A 22,009-nucleotide genomic window follows, 5' to 3' on the forward strand; every position below is an offset into this window, starting at 1 on the left:
CAGCTCTACTTAAGCCTTTTCCCAAACTTATTTGATCAGGGAACCTATTTGCTCCTGCAACACCCATGTAATAGGCTTTGAGAAGTGCCTCATGGAGCATGAGGCTAGAAGTCAGGAGAACTGGACTCTGCTCCCCAATTGGCCACGTGGCTATGGATATCAGTGTCCTTGCTCAAGTAAACAAGATGGACTCTGAGGACAGGCCCTCAGCACTGGGTCACCTCATCCAGCACCTAGCCGCCTGGCCTAGCTAGTCATGGCCACCCTGGGCTAGCGGAGCCGGTTCCCAGCTGCCCCATCCCCCAACAGGTCTCGGGGCCCAGTGGCCAGACAGTTACACGCCGCCTCCCACCCACCCAGGGGAACCTACTACTCGCAGGGCACTGCCACGGACTTCTCTGCGTCTACGCACAAGGAACGGTGGGTGTGTCTCATAGGACAAGCCTTGTGGGGAAGAATTTCCCGCCTGACAGGTGGCCATCGCGGAAGGGAATGCGGGTGGCCGGGAGGCCCCTTACAGTGATGCGCAGAAGACAGAAACCAGACAGCCAAACAAGGGTGAGTCCCCACGGTTTATTATGGAAGCCTATAAAAGAGCCAGGTTGAGTATTTCCAAAATCACAAAATGCACAACATTCATTTTTTTTTAATATGCAACATGGAATATTATATACAGATTAAAACCACATGACAGCCAAAACACTCACACGGCACCAGTTTCATATCAAAACAAAACACACAAGTGCTTTTTCAATATTAAAACAACTGTGATAAAAACATATTAATATTTTGAACCATGTTTACAATAGAGAAAAAAATTCATATTTTACTAAATAACAAATATTTAACAGCAAAAACTTTATACTAAATATCTATTTTGAATTATAACAAAAATAGTACTTATAATAGTTTATAAAGACAGACACAAAATTATAACATTTATGAAAAAAAAAGTTTTGTGTATAAAATAATATTATAGTGATCTGGGCAGGGTCAGAATGGTGCCCAGATCACAAATGCCAGCGCCCAACATCGAAAGTGCTTCAATCTGCAAGCCCGTGGCAGGAAGAGTGTTGTGGGGTTTTTGTCTTTTTAGTGTCAAGTTACACGAGTTAGGAATGGTACGTGAGGAAACGAACCCATCTAACACCACCAATTGTGTGACTGCACACAAACACACAGGCACGGCTGGACAGAGACGAGAGACGGCCACATTTCAACACTGGAGCCTCCTGTCAGCCAGTCAAGAGTCAAGAGCATCTTTCCGTTCTCTTCTTGTTGCCTTTGAGACCCAGCGGGGCAAATAATCCTTCCTTCCTCCTCACAGGGACCCCCTCAGCCTTTCCCTCGGCCCCTCCCAGGCTGGTCACCCCAACAGAAGGTGCCTCCCAGAGCCTGCCAGCCGCCCCCCCTCCCCGCCGCCCCACCAGGGCCAGGCCTGGTGGGCTTCTTGTCTGGAGTAGCACTTACTGCCTTCGTAGATATTCAGTCAAAAAACGATTGATTTAGGGCAGGCTGCGGCAGCTTGAAGGAGCATGAACCCTCCAGACACTGGGCTTTTATTATGGGTAACAAATTCTGGTGCACCAAGCAGCTCTTTTGCAAGCTTTGATGAGTCTTTACACGTTTGCCTGTTTTTCAGAATGTGTGTGTGTGTGTGTGTGTGTGTGTGTGTGTGTGTGTTGTACAGGGTGGATTGAGAGGTTTTGCTAATTTTTAAAAAATGTCTTTTTGCCAATGATATCTGTTCTGCACGGATTCTTTAGTAGTGGAAAAGTAGGAACCAAACGAAACACTTGAGAACAGGGGTTACAGAGCAGTCATCAGGCAGGAGCCCATTCCCCTAAAGCCTACCACGTGGGGGTGTGAGCAGGGTCGGGGGGGGGGGGCTGTGGTCCTCCCACTGAGCACCATGGAGGGGGCCACGCAGCTGCCCACGGTGGTCACTGCTATGGAGAAGGACTGGAGAGTTCGGTATCCTGCACTCTTCTGTGTGTTTTTGATTTTCCTGTGAAGAGGAGTCATTGCTTTTATAACATCAAAAGCCAACAGAGAAACAGAGAAAGCAAAGAAAAATCTGAAAACAGACAAAATCACTTGGAGACTCACCAAAGACCCCCAGATCATCCCCGGGAGGCATCCCAAATTGCCAACACTCAAAATGCCAGTGGCAGGAGCTACTCTTCTTTCCCCCAGTCATCCCCTGACCGGCCAGTTTTCCACCAAATCACTTCTGACAAATCGCACATACCCTCCTCCTCAGCTCTGCAGCGCCCCCGGCAGCTGCCTCGAGACCACAGCAGAGGACCCAAGTCAGTGCAGCCGAAGGGCTGCCTCCTATGCTCACCTCCCCTTGCTTTCATCTTGTGCCCACACCCCTGAGCTGGGCTAAGCAGACAGTGGCATCGAGGTGGGAAGGACTTCAAGGACATCTTTCCAAGGGCAAAGGGCCAAGGGTGAAGGTCAAGGGAGGGACGGCAGAGGCCCTTGCTCCCTGTCAGAAGAAAGAACCCGTATACTTCCCCATGCTCACTAGCAGGAGTGGGGGGGGCACCGGGGTGAACAGTGGCCAAGCAGGAGCTTATGGCGGCCTCCAAATCCTCACATGATCAGGGCTTTTGACAGAGCAGGGAGGGAGGCAGTGGGCCATTTCCCCATCTCCACCGAGGGCAAAGGCAGAGGCACGGGACTTCACCCGGGGAGTGAGGCTCTGAGGATGAGCCCATAGGGGGTCTGGAGCCTAGGAGTGGGGGGTGGGAGACAGCGTCATTCGCAGAAGTCCTGCCCTGGACAGCTGGGACAGAGGCTAGGGGACAGCGAGAGGCTTGTTCCAGTCCCCAGGAACACCAAGATTCGGTTATATCAGTGAATAAATATGGGGGGCTGGGGAGGAGGTGGGGGGGCAGGGGTACAGCCCATGAGCCAAAGGCCTTGGGCGTGTGTGTAACAGGGGAGCAGGATGGGCTCAAGGCTGCCTGGTGGGAAGGTGGGGATGTCAGTGCGCATGCCCAGGGCCACCAGGGAGGATGCTGGGAGGACAGGGCCTGGGGCTCCTTTGCCCCAAGGTCAGAAGAGAGAAAAAGTAGCAGCAATAGGTAATTTCAAATGTCCAAACGGGCAAAAGGGTGGGGCCCCTTCAGGCTGCTTGCAGCCCCCCACCCCACCAAAGGGAACTTGTGTTCTATTACCCAGGATGCTGTTCTTTGACGGCCACACAAGGAGGGGCACTCCACCCGCGTGAGTCAAAGCAGGAGGGGGGGGGTGCTGAATTGAGAGCCAAAGGGGGCCCCTCTTTTCCTCCCTCCCCCACATCAACCACCTGCCCTCAGACTAAAAAGGGTGCAAAAGCAATGGAGAAGAGGGACCAGTACGGAGCATCACAAGCAAATGCTGCAGCTGAGCCACTGACGTTTAACACTGTAATGGGCATGCGGAGCACCCCGCCCTGCCACTTCCCAGGAGCTAAGCCGGTGGGAACTGGAGGGACTGGGACAGAAGTAGGAGCCAGGAAAAGGGTCCTTCCCTCCCCCCGCCCCCCGGAAGGATGGGGCCTTTCTGGCTTTGGGTAGGGTTTGCCGGGGCGGGGGGGGGCGGGGGGGGCGGGACAGGGGAGGGCAAGGTATGGGGGGGCCACTCCCCCTTCCCCAGGTGCCCGCCCACTCCCACACACAGGTTTCGACCCTTCTGGTGCCTCCCACCACCACCACCCACCCCCAGGCCTGGCTGGGCTGAGGTGGGGGTACAGACTAGGCGCAGTTAGACTGTGGCACTCAGCATGGCCTCTGTCTCTGGCAGGATCTTGTTCTGGTTAGAGTCCAGGCCAAAGAACTTGACACTGAGGCCATCCACGGGGTGCAGGACAGGGACCAAGGTGATGCGGGGGAAGGTCCTGGTGGCCAGCTCAAAGCGACTTGTGCTGGCCAGCTCTACCGCCAGAACCTTCAGGAACAGCTTGGCCAGATGCTTGCCCAGGCAGGTGCGGACTCCGCCACCAAACGGGAGGTAATGGAAGCGGCCATCCTTGTCTTCACTCCGGGCCTGACCAAAGCGGTCCGGATCGAACACGTTCACGTCCTTGAACACGGGTGCCGTGTCGTGGGTGTCCCGGATGCTGTACATGACACTCCAGCCTTTGGGGATCTGGAAACCCTGGAGGCAAGATGGGGGGCAGGGGTAGAGTAAGGTGGTGAGGTGAGAGCCAGAGGAGGTCTGAGAGGGCCAAGGACTTCCTGCCTGCCAGCCCCCCAGCCCAGATGTTTCTAGAGAGCACCCTCCCTCCAGCTGTGGTCCCCCAGTCCTGGCCAGCATCCCCCCGCAGCGTGTCAGTCCCGTCTCTTGTTTACAGATGTCCACAAGCAACTTCCCATACGACAGCCTGGTCGGCTTCATCTGACCCAGCATTTGGGGCAGGGTCTCTCCCATCTGACAGAGGCACCCCGACAGGAAGGCCGGTTCTTCCCATCGGCCAGTGCCCACCCCCCAGGCGGTGTTCCCACGGGTCCCCGAAGCCCCAGCCCCGCTGGGCCCAGCCTCACATCGAGCTCGAAGGTCTGCAGCACGGTACGGTAGCCACCAGAAATGGGTGTGAAAAGGCGCATGACCTCCTTGATGACGCAGTCCAGGTAGTGGAGCCCGCTGAGAGTGTCAAGGCGCAGCGTGCCCTCGCAAGGGCAGCCGCCGCTGTGCAGGATGCCCTGGGCCCGCAGCTCCTCGCGCAGCTTCTCCAGCACGGCGGGGTGCTTCAGCAGCTGCATGATGAGCGACGTGCTGGCGCTGGCCGTGGTGGCATAAGCTGCGAAGATCAGCTCCAGGGTCCCGTCCTGCAGCGGCAAGAGGGGAGCCAGGTTCAGCTCCCCCGCCCCGTGCCCCGAGGTCATCTAGCTGCGCCCTGCCTCTGGGCCTCACGCTGCTGTGGCCTTCAGGTCAAGACGGACACAGGTCACGGGGCCGGTCCCCCGGCTGGGCAGGCGACATATGCCACAGCCCAGGGCAGAGGCACTAGCCTGGAAGTCCCCTGGGGTAGGGCTGCTTCTCACTCGCTGCCGGATTCCAGAGGCAGCCTGAGCAGGCCTCGTCAGTGCGGTGAGCTCCCAGAAGGAGAAGAACAAATCCCAAGGAGCCAGGCCCTGTGCGGGTGAGGAGGGTGGGTCTGCCCCTGGGCGTTCCAGCTGGCAGCCCCAGCCCCTTCCTCCATCCCAGGACACCTGCTGGGAGGTCAGGAGCTTGGACGGGGTTGGGGAGGCAACCTGGGCCCACAGCCATGGGGACCTGTGGTGGGATGGCAGTGAGAAGGCTGAGGGGAGGGGGTCCCCAGAAGACTCAGACCCCGCCAAGGTTCTCAGGGGAGCAAGACACCTGGGCAGTGGGAGCCCCAGGGGAAGGTCCCAGCAGGTCAGCTTGTTCTGAAGCCTGTATTTTTACAAATGAAGGCCCAGAGAAGGAAGGAACCAGGGTCCCTGACTTGCCATGGCACCACCTAATACTTCTTGTGAAAGGGGAAGGTCATTGGAGCTCCTACTGGCTCAGCAGGGGGAAAGCCGGAGTCAGACTAGGGGTAAGCACAGACGGGGGGATGGAGAAGTCTGCGGTCAGCCCCCACGGGCGCCTGGCAGGCACGCGGGGCGGCAGAGTCTAGACAAGGATGAGTTAATGAATCCCTCCTCAGGTGGTATACCCACCCTACAAAGGGGTGGGCAGTAAGTCCTTCTTGGGGCCCGGTGTGGACAGTCCGGGCGCGGGCAGCCCAGCTGGGCTTAACCAGTGCCTGCAGGCGGGGAGAGAGTATAAGTGCCACTGGCTTTAATAGGCTGGTGGGGGCGGAGGAGACCAGAGTTAGGTCTAAATCTCCCTGCTCTTCCCCAAGGGCTGAGGCTGCCCTTCTGGGGACCATGAAATGCACCGAAATGGTGAATATTGGGGGTGGAAGGGGGTGAGGGGGCCCACAAAGCCACTGACACCGAGTCTGTCCCGAGGTTTCTAGAGGCCAAATTTCGGCATCTTTACCTAAATGGTAGAAGAGATGGCGGGTGGGATGGAGAGTGTGGAGCCCAGCTGCTGTGGCGACCCACTCACTCCCAGGACTGGGCAGCCCCACCCATAGTGGCCGCTTCTCGTCCTCCCCATCACACCACCCACACTAAACAGGCCGGGATACAGCCTCTTTTCTGGTTGAGTCCCCCAGCCCCGGGCAGTGGTGGCCACCACAGCCCCTCAGAGATGGTCCCTGGGGGAGGGGAGCAGGATGGGCAGAAAGAGAACCCGGGGTGCTCATGCCACCCACTGGGGAGGCCGCCCCCACCTTCAGCTCCTGCATGGTCATCTCCTTGCCGTGCTCCTTGCTGCTCTCGATGAGGATGTCCAGTGCATCCGAGTAGTCCTTGCCCTGGGTGCACTGCAGCTTCTCCCGGATCGCCTTTTCCAGGCCCTTCTGCAAGATCTGCCGTGCCTGAATGCCCTGGGGGGAGAAGGGGGCCAGCTGGTCACCAAAGAGGAAGGGTAGGCTCACCAAAAGCCCCCTCCCAAGGCCGGGAGGGGCAGGGAAGGGACTCCTCTGAGAACTTCCCATCTAAGCTGCTGAGACTGGCGGGTGAAGACTCCACCCCCGCCCTTCTGCTGACACCTCCCCTCTGTCTGTGTGACCGGTGGGTGAGTGACTGAGTGGTCAGTCAGCCTCTCCCCCAAAGTGGGCTCGTGGATGCCCATCTCCTCTCCTCCCAGGCCCTGGGTGCTCACCCGCCGGTAACCGCTGAAAGGCAAGTCGACGGGCAGGGAGAAGACGTTCTCCACAAACTGCTGGTAGACTTCAAAGAGGTGGCCAAGGTCCTCTTCAGGGATGCTGAAGCCCAGCAGCACACGGATGGCCATGCGGAAGGTGAGCTTCTGTGTCTCCTGGTACACGTTGATGGCCTCGGGGCGGCTGCTCCAGGCACGAAGCGTGTCCTGGATCACCAGCTGGATCTTGGGCAGGTAGCTCTGCAGGGCCTCGTGACTGAAGATCTTGGAGAAGACCTGGAGGGCAGGGGGCAGTTGGCTGGAGGGGCTTGCGCCTGCCCACACACTCCCACAGGGCCCCACCGCAGCATGCACCCAGGACTGCGGTCACAGAGATGCCAGGTGCTCACTCCAACCGAGCCCCACTTTCCACCTCCAGACACAAACCCTCGCTGGCGCCCCTACTCCACACCCCCTCCTACTGCCTGTGCCTTGGGGCAGAGGCAGGGGAAGGACAGGAGTAAAGCACAGTTCCTGGGCACTTTTGTTCCAAGGCGGGACCTTCCATGTCACTCATGGGAGATCTGAGCTGTCCTCTCCTTTCCTGACCCCCAGGAAAGCATGAGCTCCACACAGTGGCAAAGCCCCGGGTACTAGGCAGTCCAGCTGCTAGTAGGTCTACACAGGAGCTGGCCCCTCCACTGCAGGGACCCATTCCCAAATTCCCAGGCAGAAGTGCCCGGGAAGAGTGGAACACAGATGCATGGACTGGACAAGGAAGAGGCGGAAAGCAGTAGGTGGCTTGTCTCCACTGATGGAAGAACAAGAGAGTCTGAGGCTACACAGTAAGCAGGACTTCCTGAGACCCCTCCTTCCCCCCACCACCACCAAATTTCTCTCAGTCCCTGGGAAACACCTAATGAGTGGAGATCCTAAGGAATCTGTTAATAGCTATGCCATCAAAATGTCTTCATTGTGGCTGAGTCTGGAGGCGGGGGAATGGGGGCAAGGTTTTCCACCCCCAAAAGATCACAATGCCCCAAAAGATCACAATGCCCAACGGAAGCCCTTTTAATTCCTTGCATCTCCCTGGTCCATTTTAAGTAGCCAGTGAGTCCCTATTTCCACCTTCTCTTGCTTTCCATCCTCCTGCTTCCTCAGTAACCCCCTCCTGCCCCCTCCCTACCCAAATGGCCCAGCACGCAGTTTCACGCTGCTGCCCATGGCCCACAGGAGAGGGGAGGATGTGAGTTTATTTACTGATACCTTTGCAACTCACTCAACCAACATCCTCTATCCCCCCCAGGGTCCGGAGCAGAAGAGGGGCACCCCCACCAATACCGAAGGAAAGGTCACTGGGGAAGGCAGAGAGGGGAGAGACAGCAGAGAGGAAGGAGACGCATACTCCTCTGGCTCCCCTACCCTGGCCCCCCGCAAACCACACACACGCGCTCACCCTCCCCTCCTGTCCCCCAAACACAACCACCGCACAAACTGTAAATGTGAGAATTTCCCCTGCAGTCAGCTCGAGGAGGAAAAGGTAACATTTTCCTGGCCTCAGCCCTGCATGGCTAATGGGAGGGCTGGTTTGCAGAAATAACAGTGCTGGCCCTTCAGTGGCCCAGCCAGGCATTCACAATAGCACTTTCATTCCCAAATTCCCGGTGGGCAGACGGAGGGAGGGAAGGAGGCCAGTGAGGGGCAGAGAAGCCAGCACTGTTTGGGGCTGCTCCTGCTATTAAGGGACAGCTGAAACGTAGAAGGATGGGAAGTGGCCAAGGGCAGCCCAGGTCTGAATGGGTCACTCACACCTTACTCAGCTGTGGGGGTCCCAGGAACTTCCAAGGGAGACTTCAGCTGCCCCCTCCCTTCAGAGGGTTATGGATACAGGCAGTGCTCTCTGCCTCAGCGCCACCCCCCCCCCCACCCACCCTGGTGTCCTTAGGATTCCAAGTTCAGCTCCTGATCAGAGTCTAATGGGGCGGGAATGGGGCCCTGTCCCCAGAGCCCAATGCTGGCCAACCAAGGGCCCTTACAAAACAGTAAGGTGTTCATCGGGGAGGCAGAAAGATACTCTGTGGCTCCCAGGCCTCGATGGGGAGACTGGAGGTAGGGCCAGGCAGAGATAGGGAGGCCACACCTGGCCTAGAGCCAATCAGCCCAGGGCCGACTGAGGAGTACTGTCAGGGAGGGCATGGGGGACGGCGTGGCCAGGGTCCCCCCCACCTCCCGCAAACAGGGGACCCAAGCCCAGAGGTGGGCATGTGGAGGGGGCAACGGGGTGGGGGCCACTCAGACCTAGACTGGTCAAAGTCACAGCCAGCTAGGCTCTAAAGGGCAGCGGCATGGTGGGAAAAGGCAGGCTGGGCGCCCAGAGACCTGAGTTTTAACCCTGGATCATGCACCAGCTTACTGCGCCACCATGGCCAAGTCACGCCCTCCAGCCTCAGCTTCCTCACCTATGAAATGGTGATGTTGAATGAGGTGACCTCTGTGGCTCCTTTCAAGGTACAGAGCACACAACTGCCAATATCTAGGTATCCCAAAGTAGATGCCGTCCCCTCAAAAGAGCCCAGAATCTGGCAATGCACGAGTCCCCTGGGGCCTACTAGGCACCCCCCCCCCCACGCATATACTCCATGCAGGCTACAGTGGCTCAGGAGGGGGCATCCCAGGGTTACCAACAGAGGGTCTCTGAGGACCCCCACTGCACTCTGCGGAGGGGCCAGACTTGACCCACCCACAGGCCCTGCCCTGCCCTGCCCCAAAGGTTACATTCCCTGCGCCCTCTAGTGATGGCCAGCTGAATTGCTCCTTCTCAAGCCTTGGGTCCAAGGAGGGCAGGAAGACCAAGGGGAACCTGGGACTGAGCAGATGGGTTCCAATGGTGGGGGGATCCACGCGTCACCTCTAGGCAGTCAGGGGTCCTGAGAAGGAGCTGGAATGACCCCAGGAAGCTCTCTGCCACCTTGCACCTGCGGCCTCTGGGCTGGGGCTTCTGAAAAGGCTCTTATCTTGACCCAGCCCCTGAACTCACCAGTGGCAGCCAGCAGGTCACTGTCCGCCCTGGGGCTCAGCTTCCCCACTGGTTTCATGAGCGGACTGGATGTTCTTGGGTCCCTTTCACCTAGCTGTCCTACCCATGATTCCTCTCAGAGCCCCCCTGAAGCGGAGAAAATGACCCTATGAGAAGCATATGGTCAGGTGGCAAGCACGCGGAGTCAAGGGACTTTGCTCAGAGTTCACCCAGGCCGTGCCCCTGCTTCCAGCCCAGCTGTTCCCCAGTCATCAGGGCCTCCCAGGCACCAGGAAAACTCCAGGTCCTCATCCCTGGGTTGGTGCCCAGGATTAACAACGAGGGCACTTCCCACCGCCAAGGCAGCCCAGAAACCACCACCCACCACAAAGGCCAGGAGGAGGCGGAGGTGCTGGCCAGGGCAGAGGGAGGCCTGGGCCACGTCGGGCAAGCGGGCGGGGTCAGGACTCGGGCACATGGGCAAGTGCCCAGCAGAGCTGCTCAGTGTGAAGAGAGGAAGGGTTCCCAGCCCCCAGAGCCGTCTGCCCTGACCACAGTTGTAATAGGAGCCAGGGCTGCTTTGTTTCCCTCTGGGGCTTCCCTAGGAATTCCCAAAAGTGAGCCAAGAACGTTGGACAAAGGGCATCGGGAACCAGCTCTGGCCCAAGCAAAGCCCTGCAGAGGGGGCAGCAGGTATGGACTTCCCACCAGGGCTGGTGCCCGGAGAGAGAAGGCAGAGCGTCACGGGCGGACCGGGAACTCCCAGGCACAGAGGCAGGGCGGGCTGGCCTCCTGCCTTGAAGGCTGCGCTTGGAAACCCTCCATCACCCCCGTGGGGTTCTCCAGCAAAGCGCCTGGCGCAAGGGCCCACATCCTGGTTCTCTCTCAACCCTGAATGGGAGGCGGTGGGGCACCAGGGGGCTTGTCAAGGCTCAAATTCTCCATAACTGTTTCTACAAAGGCTTCCCCCTCCTGCCTCTCACACCTCGCCCTTGGGAGGAGAGCGGCTCGCTGGAGCCCCAGAGCCCTGCGTGCTGACCCGCTCAGCCAGATACCCTCTCCCTCCGCAGCTGGTGCCTATGGATGAGCAGATGGACAGACAGCCTCTGGACAGGCAGCCTCGGGAGTGGGAAGAGCAGGAGGGAACCTACTGCTTGGGCCGGTGACTCAGACAGGAGGAATGGAAGCGGCTGCCCTGGAGGGCGGGGCTGGGGCAGGCTACCCGCTGAGCCAAGCCGCCGGAGCCCTGGCCTGCCGAGTGGAAAGGGCAACAGAGCGCAGGCAGCGCCGGGGCCACGGGTGACGCCAAGGTGTGTACTTTATACTCAAGGAAGGCGGAGGGCGAGAGCGGACGTCATCTTCCCAGATGCCTGCCATTTCCACCAGGCCTTGGCTTCACCCGGGCTGCCTCCCAAGCCAATCCCCACTCAGCCACTCTGGCTGGGAAGGGCCGGCCCAGACCCTCTGGCCTGTGCCCGCTTCTGGCTTCCCGGCACCTACAGCAACAGAGCGCCTGTCCCCCACTTTACTCTAGCTCTGTCTCCCCTAACTCTTCCACCCAGGACAAAAGCACGTGGTCGGGGAGGGAAGGCCGTGCTGGCAGATACCTGCTGAGCCCCAGAATCTGAAAGGTTAGGTCTGCCCAGACACTCATCCCTCTTCCAGCCAGAGTAAAACCCCCTCAGAAAACGGAGGCCCAAGGGGGGAAGGGCCCTCCTGATGTCGCAGTCCAGGCCATGACTGGCCGTACCCACCAATGGCCCCGAACCCCAACTCCCACCACTCCAAGCCCCACTGATCCACCCTCTACCCATCCTGGGGGCTCTGAATTTATCCAAGAACCCTAAGGGCACCCTTCTTTATGGCCAAGTTTCTTCCCAGGAGAAGGCCAGCTGTTCTGGCTGCTCTGTCCCTGCTGCAGCATGTCCCACCCCTGGAGGCACACCCCCAACCCCAGCCCTTCCGCCTGGGCAGCCTGAATGGATACAATGGTCGGCACAGGGGGCTCAGGGCCAGAGCAGACCCCAGCCAAGCCTGCCCACTCTCTGTCAAGGCCAGAATTGTCTCCCAAGGCTGGAAGAGTGCGCAGACGCATCAGCATCACAGCCTCGGACCCCTCCCTGCCCTGGGAGGACAGAGAAAGGAGGGAAAAGGGAGGAGACGGACCCTAGGCCCGGCCAGACCCCCCGCCCACTGCCTGGCACAGGGCGAGTGGAGGGAGGCACCCACTCTCAGGCGCTCTGGCGGCTGGCTGGCTGTGGGCTCCCTCCCACACTGACCTTCAGAGAGATCCGCTCCTGCCTCCCGCCCCCTCAGCGGCCCCTGCACGCACTGGCTGGTGCTACAGTAACTTTTGAGTGAAGGACTTCTTGGGCTGGCAGAACAAAGGCTGTGTGCCTACGCCAGGGAGCTGGGACAGAGCTCTCAGGAGCAGGGCTGCCTGGCGGGGCCACCCCCCTTCCTAACGCAGGTGAGAGCTGCTGCCCTGAGCTGAGCCCCGGGAGACTTTGCAGCCCGAGGCTGTGCACTGGTCCCAAGGCCATCAAGAGCCGGTCTGGGTTGGCCTCCCTGAAGACCCCCAAACCCTCCTGGCTCTGCCCTCCTGCTGAAGCACTTCCTAGACTCTGTAGCCCAACACAAACTGCAGGACGGACAGGGTTTCTGAGAGAAGTGCAGTGATCCTGAGCCTGCCCTCCACTCCTACCTGGGACAGGGCCCAAAGGCCAGGTCCGTGAGGGGTGGTATGTAGGTAGACAGGGCTTCTTCATCCTACCTCCAAAGCCTGGGGAGCTGTTCCCCCACCTTCGCCTTAGCTACAGAAGTCCCTGTAGCCAGGAGTCTGGGTTGGAAGGGCAAGAGAGCCATGCCTGGAGGCTCTAGGACACCAGGAATCCAGGACTAAGTGCATCCTCTGGGATGCTCTCCAAGTTTTGGGAGGGCTACTGTCTGAGGCCCCCTGAAGCTGCTGGCCCTCCCTATCTCCAAAGGAAAAGAGGAAATGCCTGATTCTGGGGTGTGGGACTGTGCGCTGGAGCTTCCAGAACTACCCCCCCCACTCCTCCTCTGTGTCTCTGACAACCTCCCCCCACTCTTCCCTACCACACTCCTTCTAGGGCAATACCCCAGCCTACGCACACACAAAGAAGGATGACATCCCTCCCCCATTAATCAGAGACACCCCAGGCCCCTGGGGAAGGGAAGGTTACAAAAGAGAAGGGACAGAGTCTGAGGTAGTGGCTACAGGGACAGGGGCCTGGCTTCCCAAGAGGATTCTGTTAGACTGGGCAAGACTTTCTGGATTTTCTCCCTGGCAACTCCAGGCATCTTGGCCCTAGACCACCAGGACAGGAGGGGCAAACACCTGGAGTTCAGCGATGGCTGTAAGAAGCCCCTTCCCAGCACATCTGGTCAGACCTCCCAGAGAAGGGGTGGGCCACCAGCCCCAATGGAAACAGTGATGCTCCTAGTTCTCCCGCCAGTCAGGCCTCAGCACACCTGGGCCTTACTTCCTGTGAGTACATCCTAACCAGGCCCAGGCCTGGCCCAGCAGCCTGCTCACCAGCCAGGTCCCTGACTGCAGTGTGGACTGGATAAAGCAGTGTGCGTGGCACACCCCCGACCCTGGCCAGGCTGGGTCCACTGGGCACTGGGGTCCAGCACACTGGCCATTTTCTCCAGGACCAAAACAAGCCCCTGATTATTCTCTTCTCATCCCTCCAGCTGGACTCTACTTCTTGAGGCAAGGTCGACCAATGTCCCACCTCTGGCTCTGCCTCACCCAAAGCCTTCAACTTGGTTCAGTAAACCCAAGCTGATGGAACATGAATTAGCGAGATTTGGGGGGAAGGGCCCTTTTGTGCACCCCTTTCCCACAGGCCCCAGACACATGCCACATAGCAAGCACACACTAGTACGCACAAAGAGAGGGCCCCTGCACTGGGTTCCCAAGCCTCTCTCAGGATGAACTGCTTTCTGGCCACCTCTTATCCCCTAGGAGCCAGAGGATAGGGTGCCCCAAAGAGGGAGACCATCGATGACTCTTCCGCGGCTCTGTTTCGGCCCCCACCCCTGCCCGTCCCCATCTCTCCCTGCCGCATTCCTCCGGTAGTGTCCTCTGTGTCGTCTCCTTCCCTCCTCCCAAATGGACAATGTGGGCCAAAACCTTGGGACTTTCCAGGTGGGCCCTCCCCACCTGGAGGCCCACAGTCAAGTCAGGCACAGGGCAGGTGGAACCACGAGGCCACAGCAGGTCCTGATCCAGCCTTCCTGTTCCTCCCAGCACCTCCTCCCCACCCCCACCGCCAGCTCTGGCAAGCCTAGGTGGGCAGGACTAAGTAAGGCTCTGCTTGGTGGCCCAGAAACAACTCTTCCCATGGATGCCTGTGTTGCATGCCCTGTCCTGCCCTTTCTTTGCTTCCTGACCTGGTTCAAGTCTCTCAAACTCTCCAAGCCTCAGTGTCCCCTTCTGTGAGAAGGGGACAATGACTGTTTTCTTGTCAAAGCCTCTATAAAGATAAAATGAGGAAGCAGACATAGTCCCTGGAGCTGGGTTTCTGAGTCTCAGGCTGTCTCCTCACTCTTCAGAACAGGCTTTGGGTGCAGTCCTAAAGACTAAGAAAAAACAGCGTCCAGCACATGTTATAAGCCGCCGTTGCTGAGCCCATAGCCCCCTCCCAGCCACTTCCCCTCTGCCCCCTGGGCCTGTCAGCTGCTTCCCGCTCTAGTGAGGCACATGGGGGAGACTACCCTAGAAGCCCCTTTCCAGTCCCTGAAATCCGTGCTTTACGGGGAGGGGGTTGTCTCCTCCAACAGATTTTGCCTCCTTTTGTCTGCTATGGAAAACTACTCTTCGCAGGCAGTTCAAAAGACATCAAATACTACAAGATTAATTCCTACATTCACAAAGACCTCTTCACTTAGACTTCTGGTGGAGGGGGCGGCTCACCACCCCCCCCGCCCCCCCGCCCCGCTCCCAGACTCTGCCACTGCTCCTGGAAGATCAGAGGCTGCCTCTCTCTTTCCTTAAGGTTTTAAACCTGGATGAGTCCTCTGACCCAATGGAAAACAGGGAGGGAGGGGAGGTCGTGCAGCGTCCCGTCCCTGGCCGTTTTAAGCCGGCGGGCCGCCGCCCCGCCCGCCCGCGGCTCAGCTTTCGGGTTACTGCAGTTCAAACAGCACGTGCCGCCCGCGCTCGGTGCCGCCGCGGCGGCGGCGCGGCCCTGTGAGGGGGCGGGGAGGCTCGGCTCGCTCCGTGCGCGCTGGCTCGCCTCCTCCTCCGCGCCTCTTCCAGGCGCTCGGGAAATCCACAGGATAAACACCCACTTTCTCTTCCTCTTTATGGGAGGGGGGAGGTGCGCTTTGATCCCTCGCAGCGCCGCCGCTGCTCTCCCACCCTTCGCCTTCCTCCACCATCCAGACCTGTGCGGCCGTGGCCCAAATTTCATCCCACCTCCCCCCACCCCACCCCACCCCACCCCACCCCCGCCCAGACGAGGCCTTGCTACTGTCGCGCACAAGGTGCTCCGCTCCCTGCGCCTGCCCGCGTCGCCCTTAAGCAACCAGTGGCAAAAAGGCTAGGTTTGGTTTTCCAAAGATCCGTCTCCAGTCCTCGGGATTCCAGAGGGAAACCGGGCGAAAAGGGGAGCATGGACCACCATCTGCCCTTCTATTTCTCGGTTTTGTGGAGCACGCGAGGACCGGCGTTGGACGCCGTACTCCCTGCGTGTTCGAGCTCTGTCCATACCACCTCCCCGCAACAGCCACCGATGGGCCCCGGTAGTGGGAACGGCACAGCCGACCGACAAACGGGCAGACTCGGGGGAGGCCTGCAGGCTCTAGATCCCGGACCGCAGCAGTCTAGGCACGAAACTGTGGGATCCTCTAGCATGGTGTGCAAATGGGGGCGCAGATTCGGGTGGGGGAGTCCCCGGGGCTCCGCAAACTCCTTACACCCGAGACGGGTGCACGGAAGAAGAGGGTCAGAGCAGGGTTGCGGGGCGCTTCGCCCAGAGAGAGCTCTTACCTTGCGCTTGTTGCGGTGGATGTCGCCAATGCAGTTGGCCACCGCGTTCGGGCCCAGCAGCATGCGCGTGCTGCGTGGCCACTCAGTGCTCACGAGGTGGTGCTCGCCCATGAGGATCTTGCGCACGTTTTCTGCGCCTGTCACGCGGATCAGCGGCCGCCCCAGCAAGTGCGTTTTGAACACGTTGCCATACTTCTCCCTCCGCGACGACTGGAAGCCGGAACCCTGCGGGAACCAGGGAAGAGACCTTTCTCAGGGCGTACATCTCCAGATGGGATGTCCCGGAGGCCCAGCCCCGAGGGCCCGTGGGGGAGGAACGGAGGATCCCGCCCGGGCCGCCAGTCCCCTGTCCCCCCAACCCCCCCCAACACACACACACAAACACGCACGAAGGTTTTATTTTTCATAGCATGCACAAGAACTGGGAAGTAGGGCCTAGAGGATAATAAATAATGCAAGAAGTTGGGAGGCCCGGGGCACCCGTCGGGAGGGTGTTTTTTGGTAATGACTTGCGGGAGGAAAAAGGTATCCCGGATGGCGGGACCTGGACCCGAAGCTAGAGCCTCCGCTCCCCTCCCCCTCGCTCCCCCGCCTCACGCTCCGGAGCCTCTCGGAATAAATATTTCCAGGCTCCCGGCCACGGGCTGGCGAGACCCCGCGGGGTGGCCGCAGGCCAAAGATTATTTATAGCGGTGAGCGGTCGGTGCCCGGAGGCAGTCACTACAGAAGGGGGTTGGGGTTTCCTCCGTTCTCAGGGGTGGGCCGCGAAGGGACCCGGCGGCCCTCTGAGGGATCTGTAAGGTAGGGTCACGGGGCCGAGAGCCGCAATTTTTCTAATGCAATCTGCCCTGGGAATAACAGAAGGATTTTCGTCGCCGCCCTGGAGTTTGGAACGGGAGCTTGGAGGAAGGCGCTTCCCGCGGGGCGGGGCAGGGCGGGGCGGCCGTCACAGGTAACCGGATCCCCGGCGGCGGCAGCGACGGCGCGCGCCCAGGATGGCTAGGCCCCGGCCCCGGCCCCGGCCCCGGCCCCGGCCCCGCGCGCAGAGGAGCTGGCTGAGCGGGCCCCCGCGCGGGTACCGGAAACCGAGGGGACCTCCGAGGGGCGGGGGCAGGGGCGTCCGGCTCACCTTTGACGTAGGCGCTCGCCACCCCACCCCGCGTTAACCCTTCTCCCGCCAGGGCAGCACCGGGTGCGAAGGGGAGGGGCGCCACCTGTCCGGCACTCTCGCTTGGCGGCCGACGACGAGCGGGATGCGGACTCCAGACCTGCGCAGTCATGCACCCCCGCAGGGACACCTCGGCATCCCCTTGTCCCCGGTTGGTCCCTCTCCTCACTTTCCTTTCTTCTACGGAAAAGTATTCTCCAGCTAAATGTGTACACACCCCAGCACTGCCGAAAAGTGACTCTGCAGAACCCGGAGCCCTAATCACTTTTCCACATGCGCCTCCGGCCCCGGCGCGCGACAGGGAGCGAGCCCAGATCGCCCGCGCCTCCAAGACGGGGGGCTGGGCCGCGGGGACGCCACCCCACTCGCAGGTTGGCGGGTCGGAGAGAGCCCCCCTCCCCACCCTGCCGCAGCTCTAGACAGCGTCTACCCCTTTAAGAGAAATCTAGGCGAGGGTGGAGGTGCGACCAAGGGGGGGTTGAGGAGCGGGATTCCCTCCCTCCGTCTGCTATACCCTTCTCCCTCGCTCCGTCTGACTCTCCGTCTCTCCTCTTCTTCTTTTCCTCTGTTTTTCTTTTCTTTCGACACAAAAGTTGGGTTGTGAATTTTCCGAGGTCGCCGCCGCCTCTCTCCCGCCGTCCCCCTCCCGCCTCTGATCTGCCTAACTATAATTAAAGTGCGTTTTTTGTGGCATTAATAAAGAGTTATTTGTCCGCCGTTTCCACGGTCTTCACAAAGAGGACTTTCATAGGGGCGGCCGCTCGGGCCGCGAGTCCAATTTATACAAAAATGTTGTATTTTTAGCCCTAGGCTCTGTTTAGATGGCGCACGGTGGAAACGGAGAGCCCTTGGAGGTCCCCCCGTAAAATCTGATAAATGACTCCAAAAAAATAAAGCTGGGATTCAGAGGGCTCCCATTAACCCCTTCAGCGCTCTTCTACAGGCATCCCCCATTTCCCTCCCACGGCAAAGTCTAGGGCCCCGCGGGCTGATGGAAGGGGAGGCGTAGGCCTGGTTCCCTTTCCCCAACTTCAGTGCGGGTTGCACACGGAGCCCCAGGGGCCCTTGTGGGATTCGGAGAAAAGGTCAGGGGGACATTCGGGGTAGCAGAGAAAGGTCAGGAAAGGGGGGGGGGAGAGGCGACAGACCACGGATTCCGCAGATTGGCTCTAAGGAGACGGGAGCTGATGCCCGAGTGAGTTACTTTATTTCCTAAATTCTCGGCCAAAAGCCTAGACCACCGCCGCAGTTAACTCTTTAAGTGTGGTGGCATGGAAGAGGCTCTGGGGATTTCTTTATGGAGGGTAGCCCCATTGATTAAAGCGAACCCCACCCCACTCTTTGAGCATCCCCAAAAGAGATGGGCCGATTCTGGGACTTGGGAAGACCACATCGCAGAGGAACCGCACGCCCCCCTCCCCGCCCCCGCTCCGCTGTCACTTGGCGCGGGGCGGGGCCGGGCATGGTGTATGTGTGTGCGCTCGCGGACTGCACGCGTCTATTAATTTCAAGCCATGCTTTTCGCACTTCTAAACCCACAGGTCTCTGCCGTCGCCTACCGCCTCACCTCACCCTTGCCGGGGTTGTCTTCAGGACATTCATCCTTCTCTTAACTCCCATCAGCATCCTCCGGACAAACACGGGTGTTCGCCCGAACACAACACACCTTCCGCAGTTAACCAGAGGCTCCCCCCACCCCAAAAAGAAAAAAAACCTGGTGTATATCAAGTTGCAAAAGCGTTTGTCTAGCACTTGACGAGGTTAATTCCAGGTTAATCTCCCCATTACTTACCTGGGTCTGGTCCCCGACGCACCCACCCCCATTATCACCAGCAGTGTGCGGCTGTGTGGCGTCTAGCAACACACACACACACACACACACACACACACACACACTCTTCGGATCTCATACACCAATCCCAAGTTTCTCTCCCCTGCTCAAGTGTCCCCACCCAATAAGTAAATAGACCCTTTTCCTTAAAAGCCAAGAACCCTCGGGTCTCGGGCTTCTCACCTTCCTTGGGTTACCTCCTTCCTTCCCCACCACTAAATACACACACTTTGTTGGACTGTGGACCAGGGCAGTTGTACCTAGCGCAGCCGACGACGCGGCGGGAACACAGCGGGGTCTAAAAGGGCAATTCTGGCTGTCATTGGCTCCTTCCTCTCCCCGGCTCAGTTTTCGGGTCCCAGTGACACCTCCAAAGCCCCGGAAGCCGACGGCGACAGGGGTCTGGAGCGCGAAGGGGAGGCGAAAACTGCTCACGACCCGACACCCCCTCCGGCTCGCCTCGCGCGGGGAGCCCCCCCGGACGGTCCACGCACCCCTGCTGGGTCGCCCGCGACCGGGGAAAGTCAATCTTGGGAGCCCTCTCGAGTCCGGGGACTTCTATCAGCCCCCAGAATTTGCGCACCCGGCGCCGGTGGGCTCCGAACCACGCCGCAGGCGGGCAGGGCAAGCCCGGGCTGCACCGGCAAAGAGGAGGGAAGGGGCGGGGCGGGGACCCGTGCCTTCAGGCTCCCGGCGCCCCCTGGCCGGCCCGCCGCTCCAACTGCCCGGCGCTCGCCGCTAGCGGACCCCGGAGAGCCGCGGGGCGAGCGCACCCTTACCTGTAGCAGCCAGTGGCCGGTCTCTCCGATGAGCGGGAAGCCCATGGAGCCCTTGGGGATGGGCAGCTTGCAGCTCTTGTCGCGGGTGGCAGCCCAGCGCAGCTGCCACAGCTGCTGCGACACGGCCAGCAGCAGCGTCACCGACACCAGGCACGCGGCGAGGGTGGCCAGCGCCGACACCATCTCCAAGCCCTCAAAGAGCATGTTGGCGGCCGCTCGGGGGATTGGCTGTGCCGGCCGCGGCGGGGGAGGGGAGGGCCGGATGAGAAGGGACGCGAGCGGCGGGGGAGGGGAGGCTGCGGCCGGGGGTCCTGGCACCTCCAGCCGAAACGGAGAAGGAGGAAGGGGCCGAGGGAAGGGGAGTGAGGCTGCGAGGGGAGCGGAGAGAGGGAGGGAAAAAATTGCCTAAAAGAAGAGAGAGAAGAGACACGAGGCGACTCGGGGTGTAACTTTGTTTGCTTGTTTGTTTGTTTGTTCCCTTATAGCGGGCTTAGGGGATGCTCGAGGGGTGGTGAGATGAAGCGGTGAATCAAGCTGGTGGATTAGCTCTCCCCGCAACCATCACACTCGGAAAACTTTGGAAAACTTTGTCCAGCGGGAGCCTCTCTCGTAAGAGCTAGCGGAGAGAAAGTGCGATCGATTTGTCAAAAGTTTTCCCCTCAAACTCCTAGGTGGAAAAAAAAAAAAGGAAAAAAAATCTGAATCCAAAAATTCCAACGAACCCAGAAACTTTAGGGGTGAGGGGGGAGGCTCCCCGGCTGAGGCGAGTGGAGAGGCCCGAGCCTAGCGTCCCCGGGCTGCCCCGGGCGGCGCTCCCGAGCCGCAGAGCCGCCGCTGCACCCCCCGAGGCGGGCGCGACGGGCGAGGCGGCGCGGCGAGCGCGGCGGCCGGAGCGCGGGTGCGAAGCCGGCGGACCGCAGCCGGGACGGGACGCGGCGGGCGACAGAGCCCCGGGCGGGCGCTGGGGCGGCGGCGGCGGCGGCGGCGGCGGGCGGGCGGGGTGAGGCGGGGTGGGGTTGGGGGAGGAGGTGAAAACCCGAGCTGGGCTATTGTATCAATTAAGAAAAGGCAATCCGTCCCGGGACGCGGTCTCTCGGCTCTGGAGTTGCTGCTGGGGGAAGAAAGGGGGAAAAAAGAAAGGAAGGCAAAAGGAATGAAAGAGGGGGAAAAGCAGGAGGCAGGATTTCAGGGCTGGTGGTTTTAAAAGCTTCTCTCAATGTGAATTTGAGTCCAAAGCGAGGCGATGCGTGTGTTTATATAGAGGCGGGAGGCTGCGCCGTGGGCGCCCCGCCAGCCCGCCCCCCCACCCCACCCCCACCCCACCCCACCCCACCCCACCCCCAACTTCCCCCCCGCCCCCCCGCGCTCACAAAGCCGGAGGCGTGGTGAGAGGCCGGCGGCCGGAGCGTGTGAGCGCCCGCCGGCCTCCCGCCCCGCCCCGGCCGCCCGCCGCCCGCCGCCCGCCGGGGACCCACTTGTAGCCGCCGCAGGATCAAACTCAGTTCACCTCTCGCCTCCTCTTCCTTCTCGCCGGCGTCTCGCTGAGCTCGGCACCTACAGACGGACGAGAGGACACACACACACACACACACACACACACACACACACACACGGTGCGCGCTCGCACAGTGCCCGCTTGGCTGCTAGGCTACTTCCCTCCCTCCTTTCCTCCCTCCCGGTCCCCGGCCCCCTCCTCCCGCCCCGGGCAGTCCCGTGTGGGCCGTCGCCCCAGCGGCTGAGGTCTCCGCCAGACTGCCCCTCGACTGAGGGCCACCTAAAGCCCCTGGACCTGTGCTTGGGGTCCCAAGCTCCAATCCCGCGGAACCCCGCCGGCTCCTATCTCCCGGGACCCCTCAACCCTCCCAATTTGCCCTTCCCAATTCCCCCTAGTCGGGGTCCCCTATCCCGGATCCGGGCATCCCCAAACCTCAGATGCCAAGGTCTGTCCGCCACCACTGCCCCCTCTCCCCCGCGCAGATGTCTCTCATCCTCCAAGACTCCTATGTCCCCCTCTCCCCGTCCGCATCCAGGGCGGCTCACGCTGCAGCCTTTCCTCTCGGACCCCCTAACTATGTAGTCCCCCCGCCCCCCGCAGCGTCGGAGGAACCCCAGTGCTGGTCCCGGTGAGGGTCCCGCGCTGAGGACAAACGCGGCAGCCCCGGCACCCGGAGGCGGGAGGAATCGGGCACAAACGTTCATTGATACAAATGAGTAAATAAACATGCTGGGTGAGCGCGGCCACCTTCTCGGAGCCGGCCGCAGAGGGCCCGGCGCGCGTGCCTGTGCGAGGTGTGCGTGTGGCCCGGGGCCGCACCTGTGTGTGCGCGCGTGTGTCCTTGGGTCGGCCCGACATCTGAGGAGCTGGGCGGTGTGTCTGCGGGTTTGTGTGTTCTCTCGGGAGCTAACTGTGTGTCTGTGCATCCGTGCATCCGTCTGGCATCTGGCCTCTCCTCCTGCGTGTCTGTGATACATGGAGCTCCGC

The 22,009-nt window shown here is 60.4% G+C and overlaps 1 protein-coding gene across 1 annotated transcript; it reads right to left on the minus strand.

Moving 5' to 3' along the window:
- Positions 1-559: 559 nt before the first annotated feature.
- CYP26B1 (cytochrome P450 family 26 subfamily B member 1) lies at positions 560-20,791 on the minus strand. Its single transcript, XM_081833670.1, has 6 exons — positions 19,528-20,791; positions 15,750-15,974; positions 6,733-7,008; positions 6,299-6,454; positions 4,536-4,820; positions 560-4,149 (listed from the first exon to the last, which is right to left on the minus strand). Exons 1-6 carry the CDS (start codon positions 19,729-19,731, stop codon positions 3,757-3,759), a joined length of 1,539 nt encoding a protein of 512 aa, XP_081689796.1. The 5' UTR covers positions 19,732-20,791; the 3' UTR covers positions 560-3,756.
- Positions 20,792-22,009: the final 1,218 nt, after the last annotated feature.

This window comes from Leptonychotes weddellii, chromosome 10 (assembly GCF_054177405.1).
Source record: "Leptonychotes weddellii isolate Sample4059 chromosome 10, ASM5417740v2, whole genome shotgun sequence".
In the NCBI taxonomy this organism is placed as follows: Eukaryota; Metazoa; Chordata; class Mammalia; order Carnivora; family Phocidae; genus Leptonychotes; species Leptonychotes weddellii.

Coding starts and splice junctions, on each gene's coding strand:
- CYP26B1 (XM_081833670.1), bottom strand. CDS start 19,731: ATGCTCTTTGAGGGCTTGGAGATGGTGTCGGCGCTGGCCACCCTCGCC. Junction 6,455..6,732: donor CTTTCAGCGGTTACCGGCGG/GTGAGCACCCAG, acceptor TTCTCCCCCCAG/GGCATTCAGGCACGGCAGAT. Junction 4,821..6,298: donor TGACCATGCAGGAGCTGAAG/GTGGGGGCGGCC, acceptor TTGCCGCTGCAG/GACGGGACCCTGGAGCTGAT.